Genomic DNA, 17,361 nt, shown 5'->3' on the forward strand with positions numbered 1-17,361 from the left:
CTATAAGCAGTAGGTGTCGAAAAGCACTTTCTTCTTGTTATATATTTCGGTTCTATAGTTCTGAGATTCAACCTGTGGGTCTGAGCCATGGCTCCTTGGTTGCCGCGTGAGAATGTAAAACTACCTATTAATGGGACTTTGGCATAAATGGATGCGATATTAAGCCTGCTCTCTCAAGGTGGAATAGGCTGGCTGTTTAGAACGGTGAGAACTGGGCATGTTGTACCGATCAATTTACAGGTCGAGAGAGAAAAAGCCGACTGGAATGGTGAGTTGTTCTACATCAGATGCTCAACATCACTGCGTTTTCCACGACAGATGTGGCTTCAATAAGATCGACTCAGATCTGTCTTCAGTGAAAGGTCTACTGAACAGCGCCAGCAGAATACAGTTCACAGCAGCCTAATGAGAAGTGTAGGCTAGGGTATGTTTTATGAAAACGAAAGGCCTACGGCATCAAGGCTAATCGTCCTCTTTCGTTTTTAAGAACTTTCCGAAGTTGCAGGCCCACGCCGAAACATCTCGAGCTACTAATGTTTGCACAACCCGCAACTTTTTACACTCTTGGCTGCATATTTAATAGTGATTTCAAATATAAACAGTCACTGTGTAAAACTCCCCCCTCAATTAGCCATCTGTCCTACAGTCACAGCTCATTAGGCTGTTGTATGTGACACGTCTAATGTCTGAATACCACTCAGACCGCCATTGATTTAATGTTGGAGTCGAAGCCACTGAAATCCTCTCTCTTCCAATCAGAAACAGCTCACCGGTAACGGACCTAAATCACTACGGATCTAACCTTTGACCTTCTCACATCTCAATAAGTGTGTAAGCCCTATCTCCTAATTCAGATGTGTGTGGGTTGTCATCTCCCCACCACATTCATAACTAAAAACAAGTAATGACACCATCACACATGTATTCAATAAATAATCCACAATTTATTGTACAATATCAACATCATAACTCATTTACAATGTCTGTAGATTCCTTGAATTATTAGCTCTGAGGTTTATACAGAATGCTGAAAGCTTGCTGACCTGTGGTCTAGTCTGCATGAAGGCCAAAACGAAATCTCAGTTTGAAATGCACATGCTCATAAACCATAAAACCATAAAAATGAATTAACAGCGCAGCATAACATCAAATACTGTAGCGAAATGCAAGTAAAACAAAAAACAAAACAAAAAAATGTTTACTGTAACCTTAAGCCACTAAATTAATTCAAATCTGAGTGTTTTGAAAGATTAGCAAGAGTTGGATGATAGGAAACAGTTGAGGAGCAGGATTAAGTATTTAAATGCAGCTATACTTGTACTTACATATGGCAAATGAAATTGAAACTAACGTCTGTTGTTGAGAAACAAACCAATAAAATTGCTATACGATTCAACACTTTACCTGGTTAATTTACTACGGCGCCCAGATATTAAATTGAGTACAAAAAGTAAACATCGGTTTTATCAATGACCGTAGATTACATTTGTTTATTATTAGTAACGCACATCAAAGGGTTGTTCTTGGCAACATGCTCAAATGTGTCTGTATTGCAATTAATTCTTCATCCTAATTAAATTGTTGCAACTGCATGCATATCTGCTTTACAATTGTACGCGTGTGTGACAGAGAGAGATATCTGCATGTGTGTGGGTGTGTGTGTGAAAATTGAGCGAGTGTGTGAGTGTGTCAGACGTGCGGTCCGAGGCGTAGGACTGAGAACGCCCGGCGGTGCTTTCTTAGCAGCAGTCGGATCTTCTCGTCGTCAGAGTCGGGGTCCAGAGGCTTGTTATACTCCTCGTCCTCCACCTCGTTCTCCGACTCCTCTCCGCCCTGCTCGCCGTGGGTCACCTGGGTGGAGCTGGGCTCCAAAGCACTCTTCTTCCTCCACTTGGTGCGGCGGTTCTGGAACCACACCTGAAGGAAGGATTCCTTTCGTTAGTAGGTTGTACGTTTTGCAACATCAAACTATTTCATGGGTGCAGTCCCTTCCTCGTGGAACAACAAACAGGAAGGGAGATGAGGGAAATGAGCAGGCACCACAAGCAGAATTGTGCTGCTAAATGCTGTTTTCGGTGCCCTTAGGCCAAGCAAAAAAGTAGTCTAGGTGAAGAGCTAAATACTTCGGTATTTGTTTGTGTGAACGTGCAGGTCAGCTGGCGTCAGGTGGCTGAGCGGTTAGGGAATCGGGCTAGTTATCAGAAGGTTGTTGGTTCGATTCCCGGCCTTGCAAAATGATGTTGTGTCCTTTGGCAAGGCACTTCACCCTACTTGCATCGGGGGGAAATGTCCCTGTACTTACTGTAAGTCGCTCTGGATAAGAGCGTCTGCTAAATGACTAAATGTTAATGTAATGTATTAAATGAAGATGTTAGATGCGTGAGATGGTGTTGTACCTTCACCTGGGACTCCGTCATGCCCAGGGAGTAAGCTAGCCTGGCACGCTCCGGGCCTGCCAGGTACTTGGTCTGCTCAAAGGTTTTCTCCAGAGCAAAGATCTGGTGTCCGCTGAACGTCGGCCGTGTGTGTTTCTTTCTGCCCGACATGTCGCCAAGGTGACCGCTGTCTGCAAATATAAGACATCACGCTAAATGTTCCTTTCAAATGATAGCCTACATGAATGTGTTTTGTCTCAGAGCTCATGCTATTTATGTTTAGAAGGAGTTCTGTATAATCTGTTTTTGGAACTGTATGACAAACTGGAACACAGTAATAGGTGAGGCTAAATGTTATGACAAACCTTTTCAAAAGCTCCACAAAGTTTTAGCTTTAATATGTGTTTCTCTGTAAAAATGTATATTATTCCTAAATTCAGAGCTATTTTTAGGTATTGACAAATCAGAATATAAGTAATTATTACTGACTTTCACCTTTCAATAAACATTTCCTCAATTGTTTAGTTGCTGTAGATTTATAAATGCTGTTCCTATAACACAAATGATCTCTCTTATTAACCAAATGTATACAACTTTCATTTCATAAAACTTTATTTCTATGTGTTGTGAAATAAGTTCAGGTTGTTTACTAAAATGTTTATTTACAAAATGTACAGGTGTGAGATATTCCATTTCTTCTCAAAGGACTGGCTGAATGAATCAGCAAAATATTTCCTGAATGCAATTAGTGTACTCCACTGAAACAAATCGCTGTTAAATTCGAAGATTTACATTGTGTCATTTTAGTCAAGATAAGTTACATTCAAGAAAAATTAAATGCCGAATGAAACATGCGACAAATGAACTTGAAAATCCAGAGAGTGAGTGAAGTGAAACTTCACATAGACGCAGCAGCCCTGCCCTCAGTCAGCAGCCCTGACTGTGCAGAGTGATAGACTCACTGTTAGCGCAGTGCTGCCTCCCTGCTCTCCACTCGTAGGCACCCTCCCCCCAGCAGCTGCCCGGCCGCCCCTTCATGGGGCACTCGGCCCCAGGCTTGGAGAACCCCCCCGCGGCAGGGTTGCAGTCCCGGTTGTAGTAGACTCCCGGGGTGGCGGCGACCGGATGGCTGAAGCCCCCCATGGCGGAGTACCCGGACAGCAGGGAGGTGCCCGACGCCCCCATGCCAACCATGGAGCGGCTGAGGATATCGCTGATGCCGTGAGGCGTGCCCGCCGCATACTGGCTGTTCAGACCCTGGTTGAGCTTGTAGAAGGAGTTGGGCACGGAGTACTGGCACATGGGCGCCTTTAAGTCCGAGGGGAACTGGTTCAGGCTGTTGTTGAACAAGAAGGAGCCCTGGATGTTGGGATCCATGGGAATTGTGTCCGCCTCCAGGTTGAACAGACTCACCCAGTCAGGTCTGGTCATGAAAAGGCCCTTTGCTGCTCACAGGGGGTTGGTGCTTCAACCTCGCCGACACGCCGAAAATCAAAAGTACTTGAAAGAGGTTGGCCCGTCTTCACATTGAAAGGATGACCCGCGTACGTGGACTCCTGTGGTCCCTACCTGTAACTCTGGTTCCTCCAGCTCTTGGTCTCAGGAGATATGGAAGTCCCAAAGGCTGGTTGGTGCCAGTACACAAGCTCTCCTCAGTCTCCTCCTTCACCTGCTGTGAGACATGGTCCAGAGTGCTGACAGTTCCAGAATCAGGCTCAGACGTGGTGCCACAGAGTGAGACACCTCCCAGCCGATCCTTAAGACAAGATTCCTCCTCCCCGCTCTCCGTTTGGGGCCGTGAATGAGCAGTATCATGAGGTGGAGTGCAACCTTGATAAAGATAGGCCGCATTTGAATGCTGCCTGCGATTGGCTGGGGGCCTCACAATGCCTGAGTGTTTCTGTTGGCTCCCCTTGAGAAAGCCAAGCCTTCAATTGGACGGCAGGAGATTAATTGGGATTTGAACAGGTGTAGTGGGAACGAGCTGCCGTTTGATGGCCTGTCATGGCAGCTTCTGTAGGAGAGGCAGCTTCTGTAGAAGAGTCCGCCTCTGTAGGAGAGGCCGCCTCTGTAGGAGAGGCCGCCTCTGTAGGAGAGGCCGCCTCTGTAGGAGAGGCCGCCTCTGTAGAAGAGGCAGTCTCTGTAGAAGAGGCAGCTTCTGCAGAATAGGCAGCCTCTGTAGAGGAGGCAGCTTCTGTAGAAGAGGCAGCCTCTGTAGAACAGGCAGCTTCTGTAGGAGAGGCAGCTTCTGTAGAATAGGCAGCGTCTGTAGAAGAGGCAGCTTCTGTAGGAGAGGCAGCCTCTGTAGAAGAAGCAGCTTCTGTAGGAGAGGCAGCTCAGAGAGGAGTGACTCTTTACACATTACAGCTCCACTCTCAGTCTTTCTGCTGTTCACCAAGAGGAAATCAATGGGATTTTAAAATTAGATCTTCTCAACAAAAAAAATAAAAGTGCATTAGTATGTTGTAAATTGTAGCACCAGGTATTCATTTGCTTTAAGGTTTAATCATGCACTTTGGGTTCAATCACAATATAATATTGCAGTGTTGCAGTAAAATTATATTTTAAAGTTAAGTGTATGTGCATTATGTTATCTATCATGTCATTCATTTACACACAGGCCTACTTAAAATACAGTATTTCATGATTAATCATCATCTGTTAATCTGTACATGATATATGTATGTACAGATATCTGTTGACGAACATGGAAATGCGATTTACATTTTACATTTAGTCATTTAGCAGACACTCTTATCCAGAGCGACTTACAGTAAGTACAGGGACATTCCCCCTCGAGGCAAGTAGGGTGAAGTGCCTTGCCCAAGGACACAACGTCATTTGGCACGGCGGGGAATCGATCCGGCAACCTTATGATTACTAGCCCGACTCCCTCTCAGCCACCTGACTTCCCTGTGATGGATCTGTGATGCATGCAATAGAAAACCAAAAGGATAATGCTGTAAAAAAAACTTTTCATCTATACATTTCTGGGAAACTACAGTACATTTGGGAGGATGTCGTTTCTGGTAAAACATGTTTTATGGCATTGCTTCACGTGATTACACTCCCTTTGTATACACACCGGGTCATTAAATTAAACAGAAAGTGATACCACACCAGCAAGATACATGGGGGTTGATGGTTGATATCCAAAAAACTATAAGACAAATGTATACATTCTTCCACAGGCCACGATGGGTGCACTTTTTCACTATTTCAGATATCTATTCTAACCCAAAAGTAACTAAATTACTCATTCTGAGACATTTGGCAGCTGGCCCATTTAAAGCGGTCTTAGTTTAGGTTTGAGTTTTAGTACTTTTCCAGAGTGTAGTTCCTCCCCTTGGCCCTCCCCCTTTCCTCTTTCCTCGTGATCGGTAGAGTGTAAATATCTGACATGTGCTTGTCTCTATAAAGCCTGTCTACACTCTCCCTTCCACAAATCAACATAACCTACTTCAACTAAATGATCCATACATTTCTCTACTGGAGCCACCATGTACAGCTGTTCAGACCGAACGATGAGCCACAGTAATGATCCTGGTAAGAAGCTTACAATTCATCTCAAGTCTTTGGAGAGAAGAACTGCATTTGTCAATTTAGGTTGATATAGAATTTTCTACAACTGTTGATCTTCCTAGAACATTTTGATATAAGGATGTTGTAAGAGTGTTTTTTCAGATATTGTGACAACTTTTGTATTGACTCATATGATAAGCTTGTCATTTTACAAGCTGTCGACTGTCATTTATTTATGTAACTGACAACCTGATTCACATGCATTACATTGCCGGGCAGTGAAATAGGATATTAAACAGGACATAACTTGTAAAGTGATGCAACATCCTCTTTTGGAGATAAACCAATCATGTGTGTTCATCATTGTGAAGTTCCCTTGAGTGTGAGATGAATTAGCTGTTGGAGACTCACCAGGCTTTGTTTACTTAGAGCAGCCTTTGAGCTCAGAACTGACAAGAGACTGATAGATCTGAAAGGTTGTATTGGTCAGGGATGGGAATGATCTGAGAAGACCGAAACAAGAAGTGTGTCATGTCAAAAAAAGAAAAACAAAACTAAAATCCCAGTACTGGCTGATATAACCAGACTTTCTGCAGTTCTAAACAAGATACACGTGACCCAACGGGTTTCTTGATGTTTCTGTCATCAGAGCCATGGCTGTACGGTCTTAAAGATTAAGAGCTCCTGACAAATATTTAGTTGTTGTTGAAAATAATAGATTATGGATGGTTTTGCCCACAAATGCAATGCAAAACGTGATAGGCTTTTCATTGCTCAGGTAATCTACAATCAGAATGAGTTTTTATTGCCATGTAAATTCACACTAACACAGAAATTACTGTGGCAGGAAGGTGCATAAAATAAAAATGTACAGATCTTTAAAAAAAAGTGTAATACTAAAGAACTAAACTAAATATCTAAGATATAAAATCAATATAAATATAAAATGTTACAAAAAATATATAAAATAGGGCAGCATAGTGCAATATGACATGTGCAAATAGGGTGGTGGATGGACTTAAAATAAATAATAATAAATAGATAAAAGTGTTATAAGTTATATGTCAGTGTGAGTCCTTGGCCTTGTTGAAAAGGCCAGCGGCGGATGAAAAGAAAGGTACACAAAGAAAGGTAGATTAATCTGTGCAGACATTCCAGTCCTGACACAAGATTTCTCAGAACTGATGATTGAGATTGAAACTGAAATCTGCCTCTGTTTTCATGAGCGTAATCAAGTCAACATCAACTGGTCTTCATGAGTTTCTTTATTCATTCGTGATGGGTACACTTGAACAATTAAACCATAAACCAATGATATCTTTATGCTCTTATTGCAGAGTCGCTACACACCTGCGACCTGCGCTGCCTGGGCCCTCTGACCTTCCACACGACTGCGGTGGGGAACCAGGTGAGTCTGAGCCAGGGGGCCAGACTCGCCGAGAGGAAAAGGAGCTCCTTCCACCACGGCCTGGTGTTCAGCAACCGACCGGTGAGGGTGAGGGAGACTGTGTGTTTGCGGGTGACGGGCTGTGCGCCCAACTGGCACGGAGGCCTCCGCGTGGGCTTCACCACGGTGCCCCCCGCCGGGAGGATCCTGCCCCCCCTGGCCATCCCTGACCTGACAGTCAAGCCCGGGCACTGGGCTGCCGTCGTCCCCGAGGCCTGCTGCCGGGAGGGCGCCCAGCTGGAGGTCTGGGTGACCCACGGGGGGAATGTTTACATCCAGAACAAAAATGGCCGAGCGATAAAGCTGCTGGAGGGGCTGGACCTTAGCAGGCGTCTCTGGGCCATGATCGATATCTACGGGCAGACCTGCTCTGTGCTGCTGCAGGGTATGTTCACATTGCCAACCCGTCTGTCAAGTTGAACATTTAGTCATTTAGCAGGCACTCTTATCCAGAGCGACTTACAGTAAATACAGGGACATTCCCCCGAGGCAAGTAGGGCGTAGTGCCTTGCCCAAGGACACAATGTCATTTCTCACAGCCAGGAATTGAACCGGCAACCTTCGGATTAAGGTTCTACCCTTCTGATTAAGGTTCTAACCTCCTGCCCGATTCCCTAACCGCTCAGCCATCTGACCAGACTAGACCAGACCATCTTAACAGACTAGAGGGTGCTCAACTGTCACCGGCTAACCATCCGTCTGATTCTCACTTGCAGGGTCAAAGAAGAAAGACATTTTTGGGACACGGAGGTCCTGCTCTCCTCCCCAAGGATGGACTCAGAGGGCCCCCTCGCTCTGCTTTGACTACAACCAGGTTTCCAGTCCCATCTCTGTCAGTCGCAGTGACAAACACGGATGCAGCTGCAAGAACCACCACATGTCCCGCCCAGACCACAGGCAGACACTAGGTAACCCATCATCACGGTCTTTTAAGTCAGATGGCTGAGCGGTTAGGAAATCGGGCTAGTAATCTGAAGGTCGCCAGTTCGATTCCCGGCCGTGTCAAATGACGTTGTGTCCTTGGGCAAGGCACTTCACCCTACTTGCCTCGGGGGAATGTCTCTGTACTTACTGTAAGTCGCTCTGGATAAGAGCGTCTGCCAAATGACTAAATGTAAATGTTGAATCATTTTTTACAATCATGTATTACACCATATCAATGAGTAAAAAAAAAACTGTATTAGGAGTAATGCTCATGTTCTACTTAATCCTTGGAGCTTTCTAAGAACTTTGCCATAGCATCTTGACCCAGCAAATTAGTTTCAAGCTAGTGCTCCGGGTTTAGTTAGTTAAACATTGACAGAAAACTTCTAAGCTGTTTGCTCAAGGTCATGTGCCAACGGTGGCAGTTGCATTTTTATGTTATGTACTGTATGCTAACCTCACAGACTCCACCCTTCGCTAGCACCCCCCCCCCCCCTCTCTCTCACTCCCTCAGTCTCTCTCTCTCACCCTCCCTCCATCTCTCTCCTTCCCCCTCTCTCTTTCTCTCTCACCCTCCCTCTCTCTCTCCCCACCTCTCTCCCTCCCCCTCTCCACATCTTTTTTATCTCTCCCGTCATGTCATGTTCTGTGTTCTGGTTTCAGACTTGAACAGTGTGGAGAACTGTGCGGTGTGTTTGAGTAAGGAGCCAGAAGTCACTCTTCTGTGTGGTCACCGGTGCCTGTGCTTCCAATGTGCAGCGAGGGTCATCCAGGAGTTTGGCACCTGTCCTTTGTGCCGGCAGAAGCTCTAGCCACCGCTACAAAATAACTCTTTAGCTGTAGGCCAGCGTACACACAAACACCCACTACTGAATGTTCTCACGTGTGTCATGGTGGACCACTGTGAATGTATGTATGTATAATGTTTTGCACAAATCTATGTCTGACTAAAAGTACAGAGTACAATACTGTGTGATATGCGGGTTACCACGCGGACTTTACAAGGACTTGTTGATACAGAATCAGGTTGTATCAGGCTGAAGGATGATCTACTGACTGGGGTTAAATATCCATGATCCCATATTACACTATGAATTTTCTATTGTCTACTTTTGTACCTCTTAAATATTAGATATTTGTATACAGTGGTATTTTATAGTAATAAAATTACTTACCAACAACTTGCCATTACCAATGTTGCTTTGTGCTTTTTTGTTGTGGAAAAAATTATAATACTGAATGTGTCCACAAGGGGGCAGTGTTGTAGGTTAATGATTCACTGGCTGCTTGAAGACCCTGACCTATCGTTCTGTCATGAACGTTGCGCCATCTAGCGACAAAAGCAACAACGTACAAGAGATATAGTGAAAAAGTTTTATATTGGAACATGAGCTTTCTTTTAAAACCCATGCTTGCAATGTGCGTGTAAACGAGTGTATTTTTTTGTCTGGCGCAATTTCCATTTAGGGGAATAACAAATAATCTCCTTTAAGTGTCTTAAAGGTGTTGGCAATGCCAGGGAAGGGGAGGAATGAAGGGAAGAAAGAAAGAGGGGTGACCTTTGGTTGTTGATTTCACAGTCAAGCAGTTAAATATTTATCTTGGAGGGCAGATTTGGGTGTAGTCTTAAAATTGGCCGAGCTAAAGCATTCACCAATTGTTCGTGGCTCCTGAAATGTCCGTAAATAAACGTTTGTTCAAGAAATACTTGAAAAACTAGATGTTTTATCAAGGGACAGGCTCCGGACTCGAGGACAGACTATAAGGTGGAAAATTAACCTGCACAAGGAGGACGAGGACACATGCTATAGAGCTACTAAGCCTGTGAGTAAATAGGCGACATCACATCTGGGAACACAATCAATTTACTTTTGCACACACAAACGGGATACATTCATTCATTCATTATGATTATGATCAGTTTATGATAATGATTTGTTTGCACGGATCATGATCGTCCCAGTGATATTCACTCACCGTTGTTCAGGTGTACCACGTGCTTGTGGCCTTCGTTGGGTAATTATTGACGTTATGACTTCATCACTGTCGGATGCTTATTGCTGCTACACAGTTTGTACAACAAATGGAGTGGGCAGAAGAGACAAACTGCTAGTGTACTGGCACAATTGGTCCACAGTATGGAAACGCAGATTCCTCACTCAGCGGGGAGCTCGAGCGGGCGGGTGCGTGCGTTGTAGAGGAGTCCTTGTTCATCAGCAACTGATTCTGAGTTGACTGGAACCAGAAAGCAAAAAGTTGATCCCAAGTTTCTCTCACTTCCTGATATGTTGAACAGACCGAGGTACGGTTGGCAGCTGGTCAAATACGAGTGGGTTTATTTAGATGGCTATGGAGATTGCCTCCTATTTTCCTCTAAAACAGTACAGGGCGGTGCCACTGAGCCTGTGCCTGCATGGGAATTTCTATTATTTCCAGCTGTGGATGGAAACTATTACTGAGTCCCTGATGAACTGCAGAGTGGAGTGGTGGGTGTAGCAGGACTGCAGTGCACACTGACATGCTGTTAGAAGCTTTCTCTCTCACACACACACACACACATACACACACACACAGACACACACACACATACACTGGAACCGGCGCTGAGTCACTCGCTGAAGATAAAAGACACCCTGTTGGCTCGAGAGAGAGAAAGAGAGAGCGAGCGAGATAGAGAGAGAGAGAGAGAGGGAGGGAGGGAAGGAAAGGGGCAGAGAGAGAGAGAAAGAAAGAGGGAGGGAGGGAGCGGGCGAGCGAGCGAGGAAGAGAGAGCGAGTGAAGGAGGGAGGCAGAGCGAGAGAGAAAGAGAGACAAAGAGTGAGAGTAATGGGTCCCTCCCACCTTCTCTCTCTGTTAGTTGGCGTGGAGAGGACCTCACTACTCAGCCTAACCCTGCACCGCTCTGTGAGTACAACTCTCTCTCTTCCCTATTCCCCCTCTCCCCTCTCGCTGTCTCCCTCTCTCTGCCACCAACACTATAGGGACAATCTTTCTGTCATCCTCCACCACTCTATAGGAGGGCAGGGAGAGAGCGGCTGATCCACAGTGCTGTTGGCCTGTTTGGAACTGTCTGTGGGCTGGGTCTCCCCGCGTCACCCCTGGGAGGATTTGAGTTGGGTCAGAGGATTGTTGTGCGATGTTGAGAAACCTTTTGAGTGCTGTAGATGGGGGGGGGGATAACTTACTGTAGACAACTGCAGAGAAAAGTGAACTTACTGCAGATTGGATGTAACTCACTCTAGGCACATGTTAGAAGGACAATAACTTACTGGGTGGGAGCTGGTGGGGTGTGTTGGAGTGTTTGGAAATATGATTGTTTTATAAAATTAACTGGAATCAGACCTTCACCCCAACACAGATCTCTTGCTAAGTTGCAAGGCTCTTATATGGCTTCAAACAGCCTATAACATCGTTATAATTGCCCCTTTTATGAAAGCATGGCTTTGGCATACCTTAGGGTGTTTTCACCTTGACGCTCAGCTGGAGGACCAAGACAAGGACACACTGACGCGCAGAGCGGAGAGCTACACTCTGCTCTGGGAGACAGGGCATCTATCTGAGGGTCCAGAGCAGCGTCTCAGCCAGACTGAGACCAGGAGAGCTGGCTCAGGAACGTAGGCCTAGGCCAGCCTGGGAGACAGGCCAGGTCAGGTCAGGCCACACTGGGAGATGTGCCTGCTGACCAGAGGGGTGTTTACTTGTAAAATAAACCCAGTTGCTGTGTTGGACCTCTGATGGACATTCCTTTAGTGCAGTTCTCCCGGATGCACGGATTAATATTTACATACCCTAACCCTCTGGGGAAAAGCTTAGCCAAGGACAGATGGGTTACGATAACTTCTATCCTGTTTGTTTTCACACCAACGATATCTAATGGCAATATATCCAGTTTTATAACTCTCCAAACACTGGGTTTTAGATTAAAACCTCCCGGGTCTGTTTTCCTGGCGGTTATGATTGCATGTTCCGAATCCTCTGATCCCTCTTGCTCCGACAAGTTAGTTCCTAAAGTGATGTAGTTCAGCGTTACGTAACACAGATTTATGTCACGGTGCGTTCAATCTGCGGTCCTCTCTGGCCGTCAGCCTTTTAATGAGCTGTGTGTTTGCCCCGTTCTGGAGTCGACTACCGGTACATTCCACTGTCTGTAGGGGCTGGGAGTGTCTGTATCGAGGTGGCAGCGTGGGGCGGTAGGGGAGAGGGATGAGGCACTAAAACTGTGACGTCTGTGGTTTGAGGTCTGTTATCCCAGAGGCTCACCCCTGGGAGGACAGGCTGGCAACAGTTAGAAATCTTTAGCATCCTTTACATGCTAACTTGTCGCCTCTGATGTAGACATGCATCTGACGGAGGGGTGCGGAATGTGGGGGCTGTGTGTGAAGGAGGAGACGCCGGAGCCAGGAGGACACCATGGAGTCTGAGAGTGACAGGGTGTGTGATGCCTACCCTGCAGGGTGCTGTGAGTGTGTGTGTGTCAGTGTGTGTGTGTGTGTGTGTGTGAGTGAGTGCAGTAACAGGGCCTGTGCCTGGCCTCTGCCTCAGCCAACACTGCCCAGCTCGCCCACCTCTCCCCAGGTCTGGCTCTGCAACTGTTTGGCAAAAACAACAGTGGTGGGGCAGTCTCAGTAAGTAGATACAGGCATTTGCCTGTGTGTCACTGTGTTAAGCCAGACCACTGAATTATTTAAAAGAGCTGACTCTTTCTGTTCCAACCTGGGGCTGGGTTTTACACACACACACACATACACCGCTGACCAGACATATGCTTAATGATCTTAGGTTTACGACCAGGTGTTTTGGAAGGTCAAAGTGCGAAGAGTTCTACCACCTGCAACGTGGAATATTGCCCTCAGTACCAGAAGGATACCAGTGGACTAAACATGCTTGTCAGCATTTAAGAATTGCCTTTCCTCAGTCTGTCTGTCTGTGTTGGCTGAGTCTGCGGACAAACTGGAAAACCAAGTTCCAATTAGCCATGTATGGTAGAAAACCTAACAGAGGAATTTGAAGGCGTGTGTTTGCCACTGGTTCGAATGTTTTGGTGGTGTACACACTGTTTGAACTTAATCCATGCTCATTATTCTCGATCCAGCTTGATCCAGCCTCTCTACTGAGTGTCTGTGTCGAGCGAGGTTTTGAGTCACGGTTCTCCGGCCAGGAAACACGAGGAACACCAGAACCAGGACACGAGAGAGAGACAGCAGCAGTGTAGCCCAGGGGGTTAGACCACCTCAGAGAGAAAATGAGTCAGAGAACCTTCCAGAAGTCCTGGGCACAGAGACGTCCTATTCTCTCCCTGTCCCTTTGACTGGACAGGGACCTGGCCTGTGTGCGCCCTCACGACACACACACACAAAAGAGAGGGAGGCATGGGAGACAGGGTAGGGACGTGAGATTGGGGTGGGGAGGCAGGGGGGGGGCATGGGGGGAGGCACGGGGGAGAGGCAGGGGGGGAGGCAGAGGGGGAGGCAGAGGGGGAGGCAGAGGCTGGCAGGCTGGGAGGCAGGCTGGGAGGCAGAGGGGGAGGCAGAGGGGGAGGCAGGGGGGGAGGCAGGGGGGAGGCAGAGGGGGATAGTGTGAGGGGAACTCTGGGGTGTTGGGGAGGTGGAGGTGATGAACTATTCGTGTTCCCCTTTCCTTAACCCCGCACTGTGAAATATCACCTTATCACAACAATGGGTCCTCTTCACTGAAGGAGCCTTATGCTGACAGGAGGGAGGGGGGGGGGGGTGCTTGTGAACAGTGACCAGGGGTTGCCATGGCAACGCTTGTCAACCGGGAAGTCCTTCACAGGAGGAGCGAGCAGAGAGAGAGGAAGAGAAAGAGAGAGTGGGAGGGTGGATGGAAGAGAAAGAGGCAGGGAGGGAGGGAGGGAGGGAGAGAGAGAGAGAGAGAGAGAGAGAGAGAGAGAGAGAGAGAGAGAGAGAGAGAGAGATAGAGAGAGAGAGAGAGAGAGAGAGAGAGAGGGAAAGGGATGAGAAAAAGAGAGGGAGAGAGGGAAAGCGAGCGAGAGGGAGAGGTGGAGAGAGAGACAGTGTGTGAGAGAGAGGGAGAGTCTCAGAGGGAGCAGGACTGCCCACAACACATTTGGTCCAGAGAGCAGACAGGAACTTCCAGAAAGTTCCCAGAAACTTCCAGAGAGCAGACAGGATTTCCAGAGCTACGTTTCTCTGTGCTTCCCATGCCTGGTTTCCTAGGTGAGTACAGAACTGGTTACCTAGGTGAGTACAGAACTCTTAATCCTACTGAAGGGGCAGCAGTGCGAAGAGAAAGCTTGTTTCCTTTCTAACCTAGTCAGACCCACACACACACACACCCACACACACAGTAACCTTGCGATCAGGTGTGGCGGTAGTTTGCTGTGTTTTATTGAGGTCTTGAGTAACCTGCCTGACCGCTCGGAGCTCACTTGATCTGCAGGATTAGAGCTGCTGACTTTCCCAGGAATGTGTCAGGGCTTTGAGAGAGAGCAGAGGATGGCCACACAGTATGAGTCACCACCTGGGCTGAAGTCTTCCTGCCTGAGCCCATCTCGTAATGGTCCTGTGGTCATAACGTTCTGTATCTGTGTGGGGGTGGAGGACAGGAGAATTAGCAGGGTGGAGGAGTGGGGTGGAGTAGAGGAGACTAAAGAGAGGGAAGCACTGAGAAACTCCCTAAAGTGAAGACTTGGCATTGGCGGAGGGGCCGATTCCAGATCGAAGTGTGTCATGACTCTGTTCTGCCCAGAGGGTGTCCGTGTTCTGTTAGACGCTAGCCATGCCCTGTAGAGGCATGTTAGTGATGTGAGGAGGACGTGAGGTTGTTGGTTCGATCCAAGGCCGTGCCAAATGAAGTTGTGTCCTTGGGCAAGGCACTTCACCTTACTTGCCCCAGGGAGAATGTCCGTGTTCTTACTGTAAGTCGATAAGAGCGTCTGCTAAATGACTAAATGTACGTCAAACTGGAACCTCTCTCTGCTCTTGACTGGACATGCTGACAATGTGTTCTGACCCCAGCCCTCATCCCCTCACCCCCTCACCCCCCCTCCTCAGCCCTCACCCCCCTCCTCAGCCCTCACCCCCTTACCCTCACCCCCAGCCCTCACCCCCCCTCCTCAGCCCTCACCCCCTCACCCCCCCTCCTCAGCCCTCACCCCCTCACCCCCCCTCCTCAGCCCTCACCCCCTTACCCCCCCTCCTCAGCCCTCACCCCCCCCTCCTCAGCCCTCACCCCCTCACCCCCCCTCCTCAGCCCTCACCCCCTCACCCCCCCTCCTCAGCCCTCACCCCCTTACCCCCCCTCCTCAGCCCTCATCCCCTCACCCCCTCACCCCCCCTCCTCAGCCCTCACCCCCTTACCCTCACCCCCAGCCCTCACCCCCCCCTCCTCAGCCCTCACCCCCTCACCCCCCCTCCTCAGCCCTCACCCCCCCTCCTCAGCCCTCACCCCCCCTCCTCAGACCTCACCCCCTTACCTCACCCCCAGCCCTCACCCCCCCTCCTCAGCCCTCACCCCCTTACCCCCCCTCCTCAGCCCTCATCCCCTTACCCTCACCCCCTTACCCTCACCCCCTTACCCTCACCCCCAGCCCTCACCCCCCTTACCCTCACCCCTAGCCCTCACATTGTTGCTTCTCTCAGATCCTGCCCCACATAGATCTCCAGCCTCTTCCTTGACGCTCTATCGCTCTTTGAGATCTGCCTGCCCCATGATGCTCTGGGAGATCTATCTGGCCCCATCTCCACAGCCCGGCATGCAAACCCACGACATGCAAAACCACCCCCTTCACTTTAACGATGGGTGAGGGATCTGAATCTGTTGCGACTGTACTCCACCACACTTTCACAGTCCGATTGTTGTTTTGTGAAAGGCTAGGCAGGAGCACAACCTCCCCAGCTGAGACAGGCCGAGTCTGGCCTGCATCGTCTCCCCACCGCTTCTTCAGCGTCTCCTCCTGCCGTCTTCCTGGCCTGCATCGTCAGAACCACAGTTATTTAGACTGGAAAATCCAACAGTGATCCTTTATTTACAAACAGCCACACAGCCTCCCTCCTCCTCGTCTGTCCGTCACAGTTTGAGGGGAGGAGCACCGTACAAGGAGGTGAAATAGTTTCCTCCTGATAAATGTGTATATCTCCCGGTAACGTTCCATCATAAACAGGCATGCTCCATGTCCTTGTATGGTCTATGGTCTGTTCTCTCCCATGTGCCAAGCTGCAGACAGGAGAGGCTTAGAGGCAGTGGGCTGGAGGCTGCTCCATCAAGAGCACACGTGTGGATAGCTACACGATGACTCACTTTACAAGGTTTTATTCATCCCTTAGATGTTTGTAATCAGCATCCCGTTAAAGTGAAGGTGTCGACCGTTTAAGTCGCGTTACTCTCTTATGTAACCGCACTCTGATGATTTGCACGGGTCTGGACAGGAGGGCGCAGCTTGGCTGGCTTCTCTCTCTCTCTCTGCCAGTTTTAAGTGCTAGACGCCAGTTATGCTTTAGACACGGTGTGTGAAAAACTCAGGAAATAGCCACTCCGACAAAGGATAGGGTCAGACCCCTCCCGCGCCGATAGAGAGACGAGAAGTGTTTTGGTAAAGCCAGCTGTGAGTGCGATGTGTGTTATACAGGAGCAAACAGAACGACGCCCGGGGCCAAGTGGCTGACCTGGACATGGACCAGTTCTCAGGACTGAGCAGAGCTGTGGAGGAGGTCAATGATTAACATGGTCCCCTGCTCAGCACAGCCCCTGACACACAAGCCTTAGAGGAGGCTCCTCAATGAGGAAGCACTCTGGAACAATGGAGCTCCTGTCAGGGTGTCATGATTGGTTGATATACGTCATGTGCTCTTAGGGAGAGGTCGAATCGGGGTACCCAATAAAAAGGATTTGCAGCTCTAAGCTGAGATGCTTCTCTGCAGTTGGCCCCCGTCGAGCCCCCACGGATCTTGGATCCATCCCTCCTGCTTTTGGATCTGAAAACTATTTTCCATTGCGCTTGGCTGAGGGACAAGTTCAGGACATGGATGTGCTGTTTGCTTCCCCCGTGCGTCCCTTGAGACGTCCCCCATGCTCCCATCCGGGGATCCGATCCTCCAGGACGCTGTGCCCCCG

The 17,361-nt window shown here is 48.3% G+C and overlaps 3 protein-coding genes across 13 annotated transcripts in view; 2 read left to right on the forward strand and 1 right to left on the reverse strand.

Annotated features, from left to right (window-relative positions):
• Nucleotides 1–991: 991 nt before the first annotated feature.
• Nucleotides 992–4,246, reverse strand: nkx6.3 (NK6 homeobox 3). Its single transcript, XM_047016044.1, has 3 exons — nucleotides 3,338–4,246; nucleotides 2,397–2,566; nucleotides 992–1,917 (listed from the first exon to the last, which is right to left on the reverse strand). Exons 1-3 carry the CDS (start codon nucleotides 3,804–3,806, stop codon nucleotides 1,690–1,692), a joined length of 867 nt encoding a protein of 288 aa, XP_046872000.1. The 5' UTR covers nucleotides 3,807–4,246; the 3' UTR covers nucleotides 992–1,689.
• A 1,463-nt stretch (nucleotides 4,247–5,709) lies between these two features.
• LOC124464121 (E3 ubiquitin-protein ligase NEURL3) lies at nucleotides 5,710–9,449 on the forward strand. 2 transcript variants are annotated; one of them, XM_047016042.1, is made up of 4 exons: nucleotides 5,730–5,921; nucleotides 7,235–7,729; nucleotides 8,061–8,252; nucleotides 8,932–9,449. In XM_047016042.1, the coding sequence occupies exons 1-4, from the start codon at nucleotides 5,876–5,878 to the stop codon at nucleotides 9,078–9,080; spliced, it is 882 nt and encodes a 293-aa protein (XP_046871998.1). In that variant the 5' UTR covers nucleotides 5,730–5,875; the 3' UTR covers nucleotides 9,081–9,449. The 2 variants fall into 2 exon arrangements, with proteins under 2 accessions (XP_046871999.1, XP_046871998.1); XM_047016043.1 differs by lacking the exon at nucleotides 8,061–8,252 and having other exon boundaries at nucleotides 5,710–5,921.
• Nucleotides 9,450–10,019: 570 nt separating this feature from the next.
• sorbs3 (sorbin and SH3 domain containing 3) overlaps nucleotides 10,020–17,361 on the forward strand; it is a 26,252-nt gene continuing 18,910 nt past the window's right edge. For 6 of the 10 annotated variants that reach the window (XM_047016027.1, XM_047016022.1, XM_047016018.1 and 3 more), the window contains exon 1: nucleotides 11,052–11,172. The gene's annotated coding sequence lies outside the window, so the exon portion shown is untranslated. Of the gene's footprint in view, nucleotides 10,093–11,051; nucleotides 11,173–14,269; nucleotides 14,466–17,361 lie in introns of those variants that run through there. The other 4 variants (XM_047016020.1, XM_047016019.1, XM_047016017.1 and 1 more) reach the window with 3 other exon arrangements.

Source organism: Hypomesus transpacificus, unplaced genomic scaffold (assembly GCF_021917145.1).
Source record: "Hypomesus transpacificus isolate Combined female unplaced genomic scaffold, fHypTra1 scaffold_31, whole genome shotgun sequence".
Classification (NCBI taxonomy): Eukaryota; Metazoa; Chordata; class Actinopteri; order Osmeriformes; family Osmeridae; genus Hypomesus; species Hypomesus transpacificus.

Excerpts from the sequence above, each read along its gene's own strand:
- nkx6.3 (XM_047016044.1), bottom strand. The coding sequence starts at position 3,806 with ATGACCAGACCTGACTGGGTGAGTCTGTTCAACCTGGAGGCGGACACA. Across the intron at positions 2,567-3,337 it reads GAGGCAGCACTGCGCTAACA|ACAGCGGTCACCTTGGCGAC; the intron begins GTGAGTCTATCA and ends TTATATTTGCAG. Across the intron at positions 1,918-2,396 it reads TGACGGAGTCCCAGGTGAAG|GTGTGGTTCCAGAACCGCCG; the intron begins GTACAACACCAT and ends TCCTTCCTTCAG.
- LOC124464121 (XM_047016042.1), top strand. The coding sequence starts at position 5,876 with ATGTACAGCTGTTCAGACCGAACGATGAGCCACAGTAATGATCCTG. Across the intron at positions 5,922-7,234 it reads GAGCCACAGTAATGATCCTG|AGTCGCTACACACCTGCGAC; the intron begins GTAAGAAGCTTA and ends CTCTTATTGCAG. Across the intron at positions 7,730-8,060 it reads CTGCTCTGTGCTGCTGCAGG|GGTCAAAGAAGAAAGACATT; the intron begins GTATGTTCACAT and ends TCTCACTTGCAG.